The sequence below is a fragment of the Protobothrops mucrosquamatus genome, unplaced genomic scaffold, assembly GCF_001527695.2.
Source record: "Protobothrops mucrosquamatus isolate PMUCROS unplaced genomic scaffold, P.Mucros_1.0 scaffold1422, whole genome shotgun sequence".
Taxonomy (NCBI): Eukaryota; Metazoa; Chordata; class Lepidosauria; order Squamata; family Viperidae; genus Protobothrops; species Protobothrops mucrosquamatus.
Window position 1 is genome coordinate 432,323 of NW_015387607.1, and position 9,438 is coordinate 441,760.

The window sequence follows — 9,438 nt, forward strand, 5'->3', positions numbered from 1 at the left end:
TTTTTTTCCCTGTGGTTCCAGCCTGCTTGTTGGAAGAGGGGTTTTCTCCTTGTGAACTTAACAAGGAGTACAAGTAGGCTGGGACAGAACACAAAGTTGCTAAACTGTGTGATGAACGGTTGTAGGGGGTGACATGACAGTATCTTCCAATCCTTGAAGCGCCGTCCCAGAGAAGAAGGTGTCCATTTATTCTCCAGAGCGCCAGGAGGAGAGGACAAGAAGCCACGGGTGCAACACTTTCCTGAAGCCAGTTCAGATCCATGTATGAATTGTACTATTGCTAATTTGAAATTTGAATTATTCTACCACCCCCAACCCCCCCCCCCCCCGTTGTCTAATTTGCATTGCACCAGTCTTACCTCCTTCTGCAGACTCTGAATTTCACCCTGGACTTTTTCAACTTGTTGGATAAGTTCTGAAATCTGCTGCTCTCGATTCTTCAGATCCCATTTGTAACTAGAACTCTTACTTTGAGCCTCTTCATACTAAGGGTGTCAATATAAGACCTTTCTTTAAAATTATCACAATCATATGTTTACATTACAGCTTTTCCATGCTAATCATATTCAAAGTGGCTCATGACACAGAAAATATTACAAGGCAATTTGCTAACAAAGTAATTTTTGGAGGGGAAACCTTTATAAATGAAAATTAAGATTATGCAACCTGCTGAAATTTATATTTTTAAAGAGATTTTTTTTAAAAAAAAATAGTCCAAACCACTGCAAAATAACTTATCTAACATTAATAATTGTATGATGAATTCTGACGATCTCAGGTTGCCCTCATTTTCAGCCAGTTGAAGATGAGACAGAGAGAAGAACTGGTGTCAGCTCTTGCAGGATTCAGTGTCTGATAGCTACTGTACATGGCTACAAGCAATGGAGTCCTACCATTTAGCGGTAGATTGTTGGCCACACTTCTGCTGAGTATCTCTTATTGTTTGCCTGGGATGTCTATCAGTCTTACCTAATCCCTTTCTTCTTAGTGAGAAAGTATGCAAGTAGGCAGAATGGAAAGCCATTCAATGGAAGCCATAACTGAAGAATGCCTGGTACGCATACATTCTTTGTGGTGGTTACAGGATATTTGCTGACATTAGGACTGTTCTACTGCAACATTTGTTTGAGCGAGGAACAAGAAAGAGCCAGACAGAGCAGCAAGAAGATGTTGAAGATTGAGGAGGATATGCCACTGCTGTCCTTTACAACAGAGGATGCTCTCCTGTCACTTATATCTGAGTAAGATTCTTCTGTTAGTTCAGGAGGCCTTTGTATGTGACATGAAAAGCAACCCTATTTCTTATGAGCAGTGTCCCATACATTAAGAAGGTAGATTGGTAATCAGTCAGTAAGGAAATCACAAACATATACAGAGCTATGTTAAAAAGTTAGCAAAAGCAACAAGAGAAATAAGCAGGGAACGTCTGTGGCATTTCACTTACCAAGTATTGATTTTTTTTTATTAATAGGTCTTTAAAAAAAAACAAATAAAAATTACCAAGTTTTGCACTGATGTGAAATACCTTGTTTTGGTAAAATTTATCTGCCTCCGCTTTACTTCTCTGCATAATTTCCTCATACTGTTTTCGGACCATGGCTATGATGTTGTCCATGTCAAGGTTTCTACTGTTGTCCATTTTCACAACCACATCCACATCTTGATCTTGTTTGTCAAGCTGTTCTTTCTCCTAGATGTTGATTCAAATACATTGTCAGTTCTGTAGCCTAGGCCAAGCAGTGATCACGTGAAGGAAAGAGGATCTCTTGAGTGGATCCCTCCCTACTTACCTTCTTATATACACATTTCAAGAACTTGATTTCTCGGTCCAGGAGACTGACTTTCCGCTCCAGCTCTGCATTATTTGAAAAGATGTAGTCTACATCCTAAACAGATGACATTCTCGTATTATATTCTTTTTTATGGGAAGATTTCCAAAGAAGTGGGGGGATCAGCATTCACTTAAACTATTAGAGGGATTGAAAGTTATTTTAAAAATTGCAATAAATAACAACAACAAATATCATGCCATGATTTTTAAACCCATTATTCCCAGGTTTCATGTCCCCATCTGATGGCCCTTAAACTGAAGCTGAATATCTCCCTTTGTACCAAGGAATTTATTCTATTATTTGCAAAAGCATTAAGTAGAAAATATGTTTTGTTTTTTGTTCTTGAGTAAAAATACTGTGCTGTAGAGGGGCCCTTTTCTTCTTTTCAGCTATTTATTATAATTAAACATATCATACAAATATTTGGGAAAGGTGGGGCAAATAAAATATTTTTAAATACACACCTAAAGTAAGATCGTGGATACATGAAAGGGTGAGTCCATTTTTAAAAGTTATTGCTATTTTTTTTTATATTTGATTTATTTCTATATTTATTTCTGCAGGGTTTTTTTAAAAAAAAACATTTGGATATGTGCTTTTAATTATTGAGTTTTAAACTACATTTTCATACCATTTCCTATCAAAATATAAAATATAACAACATTTGTAATTGTATTTCATAGTTTCTGTGTTCACATCACATGCTAAATTTGTTTTATGCTTGATGTATAGAATTAAACCAATTACCTTGAACCATGATCTAAGGCAGGGGTGTCAAACTGCCGGCCCGCGGGCTGGATGCATCATAGCGAAACCGTGCCCACCCCATTGCTGGCAATGGCAAAAATGTCGCGATACGTTGCGACACGTCACGTGATGTTGCGAGTTTGACACCCCTGATCTAAGGTATAGGTGGCTGGTAGAAAGTGGATGGTTTATACAGCATGTTGTGACTCATAAAAGTCTGACCAGGATAAATTAACCAAGCTTAATGGGTTGCATAAATGAAGCCATTTGTAATAAGAAATCATTTTTTATTTTGGGAGGCAATGTTTTTCAGAACCCAATAGAAGAAAATAAAATGACAGGATCATATGGAATAATGGGAAGAATGTGAAATAAATGTACCATTAAATTGGATAGAAATAGTACTGTGTGAATAACAAAAAAAAAAATCCATACACTTTACATTTGCAAAATGATCCTACTTAGTATCTGAATACTGATTCAATGTCTAATTTAGAAGGTTTTATTAATCAGCATACTGTAGCTATTTATCTGTCACCTATTTTAAACATACTACTCCAAATTCACAATTGCAAGGATACCATTGCAAAACGATATTGCAATGCTATTATAGGATATATTATATTATCCAAAATATCTGGCTGATTATTGACACTGAACATATTCTTTTTTTCATTCTTGTTAAAAATTGACAGATTAGATTAACAGAATCATATTGAAAAATAATGATGATAGTAACAATAACATCTGAGAACCATTAGGGGTTTTTTTTTCAAATGTAAAATTTATCCCTTTGCTCATTATCTTGATTTTTTTTTTTTTAAACTAGCTTCACTAAGGAGTTGCTCTGCTTACCTTCCTAAGTTCTATAATCTCTTTCTCTGCTGCAACATGCTGCTTGACTTTCTCTTCATATCTAGAAGGGAGGACCATCAAGAGTATAATAAGAGAGGGAGATGAATCAAACAGTAAACACAGATGACATGAAATTATAGTCTTCCCAATGTTATTATGCTGGTTTCAAATGTTCCTATATGTATCACTCCTAAAATATCTCTGGGAAAGAAGACTGGAAAAATAAGCCTTGTCTGACATATTGGCAAATTATGGGCAGAGTAGAATAGAAGTCTTAGAATAGAATAGAGCTGGAAGGGACCTTGGAGGTCTTCTAGTCCAGCCCCCTGCTCAAGCAGGAGAACCTATACCATCTCAGACAAGTGATTATCCAGTGTCTTCTTAAAAACCTCCAGTGATGGAACGCCCACGATTTTGAAGGCAACCCATTCCACTGATTAATTGTCCTCACTGTTAGGAACTTTCTCCTTAATTCCAGGTTGCTTCTCTCCTTGATCAGTTTTCAACCATTGTTTCTTGTCCTGTCCTCTGGTGCTTTGGAGAATAATTTGACCCCCTCTTCTTTGTGGCAGCCTCTCAAATACTGGAATACTGCTATCATGTCATCCCTGTTTCTTTTTTTCTTTAGACTAGCCAAACCCAAGTCCTGCAGCCGTTCTTCATATGTTTTAGTCTCCAGGCCTTTGATCATCCCATGCACGGAAACCTCAGTCTCACTTATTCCTAAAGGGAATATGTAACAGGTGATAGAAGATTGTTTTTCCTAAATATATGGCTATTTGTTTGTTCTTTTAACAATAGTGGAATAAACAATTTAGTGCAATAAAACCCTGTTCCAAAATTCCCATACAATTTCCCCAGCTCTATATACTATCCATCTTCACATTCATCCCAAGGCATGGTTGATTCTTGAAATACAACCAGATGCCATTATTTTTCCTCCATTGCTTAGTGTCAGGACTTTTGCTAAAAAATTCTTGAGCTACCTTGGGACCAAAGAAAAAGGGAGCACTACAATATGAGAAATCTGTTCGACAAATTCAGGTAGAAAAAAACAATGATCTCCTTCTCAGAAAGCCACTTCCTACATTTACTGCATGTGCTACATAGCCTGAATACATATAAAACGGGAATTAGACAGAGCAATCTTATGCAGGCCTACTCAGTTGTAAGTCTCATTATTTTTGGTGAAGCTTGCTTCCAAGTCAACCCCTTCAGCATCATAAGAGACTTGGTGCAGTTTTTGTTAAGGAGCACGAAGTCTATGTCATTTTTTATCTTCTCTGCATAATTCAAGAGGAACTCACTTGCACTTGCAATCTGCAGTTTGTGCCTTTGCACTTTCACGATCATTTTGCAGGTTCTCCTTCTCATATTGCAAATATTCCAACTCCTTCTTCAGGCTTGCAATGTATTGTTCAAACATACACTCTAAGCTTTCAGTGGGTGGTTTGGTTTGCTGCTGCAGGAAGGCCCATTTAGTTTCTAGCAGCTGGTTCTTCTGTTCCAGGCGCTGCACCTAAAACCCAAGGTGAAATCCATCCATGAATCTACCAGTACATTAAAGCAATCCATCAACCAAAGCGGAAGATCTGTTTCATAGAATGCTTTGCAATTCAAACACCATTTTAGCAGTCCAATCTAACAAAGATGCACAATGTACTATTGGGTTGATAAATGGATAATCCAAATGGAAGCCAGAGCCAAAACAGGAGTAATCTAGAACAGGGGTCCCCAACCCTGGGGCTGTGACCTGGTACATGGACGTGGCCTGTTTGGGACTGGGCCATGCAAGTGGCAGGTGAGCATGCACACGTGCAGCTCCATTTGTGCGAGTGGTCAGTGGGTGTGTGGGTGCAAAGCTCCATTTGTGTGAGTGATGGGTTTGCATGCCTGCTGCTCATGCAAATGGAGCTTTGCACATGTGCATGCGCACTTGCCACTTACACAAAACCATCCCCTCCTCCCCCTCCCCCCGCCAGTCTGCCAAGCTGGAAAGGTTGGGGACCACTGGTCTAGAAGGTAGAATATGTATTAGAAAAGGCTGAAAGAACAGAGTTTGCTCAATGTAAATTAAACTATGGCAGGGACACGGCACAGCAGTTGTTCTCAAGGCTTCAGACTTGAATATTAATTAGCCCAATAAAGTTACTGGCTCATAAACAAAATACTTAGTAGACCGCAATAATTCTTATGTTGGTTCAGCTTGTTAACTTCCATAGAAACAATATTGTAACATGGACATTTTCAAATATATTTTAAAAGATGTCAGGAAAAGAGGAAGAATAAATATTCATTCCAATTTCAAAGTAGTTACGAGAGGTTATGTAAAGCCTGGATTTTAGCAGTTCACCTCAAGTGAGCACTATGATTGGGTGCAGAAGATAACCAAAAATGAGCAATGAGCATTACAGAACAATATTTGGACAAAAGCAAGTACCATGTTGGCAAAATAAGAATTCTTAGTGCAACAGTAATCTTGAAATGAAAACAGGATCAGCCTAAAAAAAATGTGCCAAATTTTACAAGCAATCCTAGTTTTATCAGTAGCACAGTAGAGTAAAGAACTTTAAACCTTTAGATTTGAAAGCCTTACCTTATCAATGAAACCAGCAAATTTGCTATTAAGGGACTTCATCTGCTCCATCTCTTTGCATTTCACTTTCTGGATCTCGGGGGAGATACTGACATGGAAAGGTTCCAACAGCTTTGGATCAACATGTATTCCCTGGATGCTGTATCTCCTTGGTACTCCCTGGATTCCACTTCCACAGGTGCCACTCTTGTGATCTCCACACAGGGATAAAGTTGTCCTTCCTCCAAAGTTAGACATGTTCCTGCTGCTCTTGGAGCCAGAATGGAACCAGGAGCTTGAGCTGCTTGCACTATAGTGGTTAAAGTGGCTTTGCGCATTTCGTTGGCTGCCTGCTGAAATCTGACGACTCATGTTGCCTTGCTCCGATGGAAGGGGCTGCAGAGAAGAAGAGTAAAGATCTGGATATGAGACACCTCCAGTGGAGACTTTTGAGTTGGCCTCCCTTTTATGCATTTGAGGATCTAGGCTTGGTTGCATGAGAACATGAGGATTCATGTGGTTGGAATGCCTGCCAGCCAAATGGGATCTTCAGGAAGCTAGACTGCTGTTAAACCAAAAAATAAAGGTTGAAATAAAAAAATTGACTTGCAAAAAAAGATGAGAAGATATTGTTTAATTAATTTCCTTTCTAACCCTAATTGGAGTCTAGTCCAAACCATTCTCCCCCAAAAGAACTTCATAGAATGATGATAATATCTGTGGCTCTTTTTATATTATGATGGGAGAGGACACTTCTGTGTATGATCCTGTTAGATCAAAGGTATGGATCAAATTGTAGACAAACTAAAAATAATCCATGAAAAAAAACTAGGCCAAAATGGAAGTCCACAGCAAAACAATAATTATCCAGTAGCAGTAATTTTAAGATTTGTCAGGCTCTTGTACTAAAAACCTTCTCTTGTCATGTGTTCCATCCACTCTCTACAGTGCATTTTGAGTCCACCAATATAGCTCCTTCAGACAACCATGGAAAGAATGAAACTTTCTGTGTGCAAACACCAAAATGTTAAATACACCTATGAGATAATGTAGAAGCTATACTCTTGCACTGCTATCAACGTATAACAACAAAAATTAATAGGAAAAATGGACAGGTACAGGTAAGGATGAGGTAGTGTAATAAGAGTTACATGGAGACCAAGGGCATTCTAATGTACACTCTAATATTGTGGAGGACCACAATATTAATCTTAACCCATATTTCTCACTTATTTTCAGAATTTCCTTCTTCCATCACTCTTATTAGTTCAAATCCATGATAGCTGATAGGCTCTTGAGTTTACTCTCAAGGCTTAGAGAAGCTAAGTCTGGTCCAACTTTTAGGAAAATGACCCCCTCCACCAGTGAGGATTCTTACAAAGAATCACACAAGATTTATCAGCAGCAACAAGCACGATAAAATAATTAGCAATAAAGAAACAAATATTGAACAAAAACATATCCTGGTAATGAATCTTATCAATCTGATTCTTATGAAATATGTCATTATAGTCTATACTAGGGGTGTCAAACTCGCAATGTCACATGACGTATCATGATGTTTTCTCCATTGCTGGCAATGGGGTGGGCGCGGTTTCGGCATGATGCATCCGGCCTGCGGGCCGGCAGTTTGACACTCCTGACCTATACAGTAAATACTATTTACTGAAGACATACAGTAGCAAATCTGCTAAGCTTCTTCACAGAAAGACCCTATAGCTAGCAAGTGAGGATGAGAAATTCCTATGCGTTCAGTTCATTCTGTTTGCTTTTTTAGGCCTGCCAATAAAAAATACTACTACTACTACTACTACTACTACTACTACTACTACTACTACTACTAATAATAATAATAATAATAATAATAATAATAATAATAATAATAATAAAGTTGGAAGGGACCTTGGAGGTCATCTAGTCCAACCCCCTGCTCAGGCAGAAAACCCTATACCATTTCAGACAAATGATTGTCCAGTCTCTTCTTAAAAACTTCCAGTGTTAGAGCATTCACAACGTCTGGAGGCAGGTTGTTAGTTGGAGGAAGTACTTAATTTCCAGTTTATTAAGAGGATGGCTTGTCTGAATAGCTTCTCATCCCCTGTTTAAGATCAGCTGAGAGGTAGGCAGCTAGTTGCAGAGGGAAGACTGCACCAGTTTACCTTTTCATTGGTACCCTTCAAATTCCCTGGTTCACTTGACTTGACTTTTAAGATCTTAAAAAACAAGCAAACAAAAATAAAACAATTACAGTAACTTGGACTGCTGCAAAACAAAGCATTAGCTCCTTGCATCATCTTGGGCTCCATATAGATTTTGTTTTAGCCATTCTTACAAAATGACTGGGTGTGATCAGTGCTTTGTCTGGAGATGTAACTATCTATATTGACCAAAACAAAAGTACAAATGTTTTTTTATTGTACATAATTATGTTCACTATGGCACCCTGATATTGCATGCTTTGGATTGGAAAGATAAACTGGTTTTTCTTAATATTTTCCAGGCAAGGCCTTGAAGTTCTATTTTCTTCTGCATAATCCATAACAACTCTAATGTCTTGAACTTTTTCATCTGTTCCAAGCTTTATCCGATTTTTGCTATATTGGTTTTAAGCTCTTGCATCTTACATAGTTTCCCAGCTTAGCACATCCAGAGTTATGCATTTCGCATCCAATCCTACAAAATAAATTGAAATGAATTAAACCTTACTATATTAATATTGGATAATTGATTCATTAGTTCCTTTATGAGCTAATCCTGCAAATTACTTTTTTAAAAATAATATATGTAATGTGGTGGATTTGGGAAAGCTGTCATACTAGCAGGCAAACACTGTAACATTTGATAATTCCTTTGATTTAAATCCAAAGAGATTCTTTGAGACGTCTTTAAACAGTTTTCTGAATCATCATTAATTTTCACCACCATCAGTCATATTTCTTAGTTCCAGCATCTTAGACATGAATGAACCAGCTGTGTTAGAATTTACAACAATAGCATAGCACGCTTCTACAGGAAGTCAACACTTATTCAATTGTTCAAAGTTATGATGGCAGAAAAAATAGCTTTGCAACCCATTCTCACATTTATAACTATCACAGCATCCCATAGTTATGTGGCCATCTTTCATGTGCTTTGCAACTGGCTTGCAACAAGCAGAGTTAAATAGAGAAGGTGGAGATTAGATCATAAGCTGCAGTCACGTAATGTTTCACTCAACAACCAAATGGGAAGGTCATAAGTCCATTGTGGTCACACGATTTTCCACTTGGTGACCACAGCACTTAATGACGCAGTGGCTGATCCCAGTTGTGATTGCTAAGCAAGAGCTACCTATATTTTATTAGCATAGCAGGGAGAAGCTGGCCTTTTAAATCACAAGCCAACCTTAAATGCCCAGAAGGAGTCACATGACCTCTGAGAGCCAATAAA

The 9,438-nt window shown here is 37.9% G+C and overlaps 1 protein-coding gene across 1 annotated transcript in view; it reads right to left on the reverse strand.

The window, feature by feature from the left end:
• Nucleotides 1-8,222, reverse strand: part of LOC107292789 (keratin, type II cytoskeletal 4-like) — a gene marked incomplete at its 5' end in the record, with an annotated part of 10,406 nt that extends 2,184 nt beyond the window's left edge. The window contains 7 exons of the mRNA XM_029285215.1: nt 360-485; nt 1,526-1,690; nt 1,791-1,886; nt 3,435-3,495; nt 4,742-4,953; nt 6,031-6,405; nt 8,169-8,222. Of these exons, the coding sequence (XP_029141048.1) occupies nt 360-485; nt 1,526-1,690; nt 1,791-1,886; nt 3,435-3,495; nt 4,742-4,953; nt 6,031-6,405; nt 8,169-8,222 (1,089 nt within the window). The remainder of the gene's footprint in view (nt 1-359; nt 486-1,525; nt 1,691-1,790; nt 1,887-3,434; nt 3,496-4,741; nt 4,954-6,030; nt 6,406-8,168) is intronic.
• Between the last annotated feature and the right edge of the window lie 1,216 nt (nt 8,223-9,438).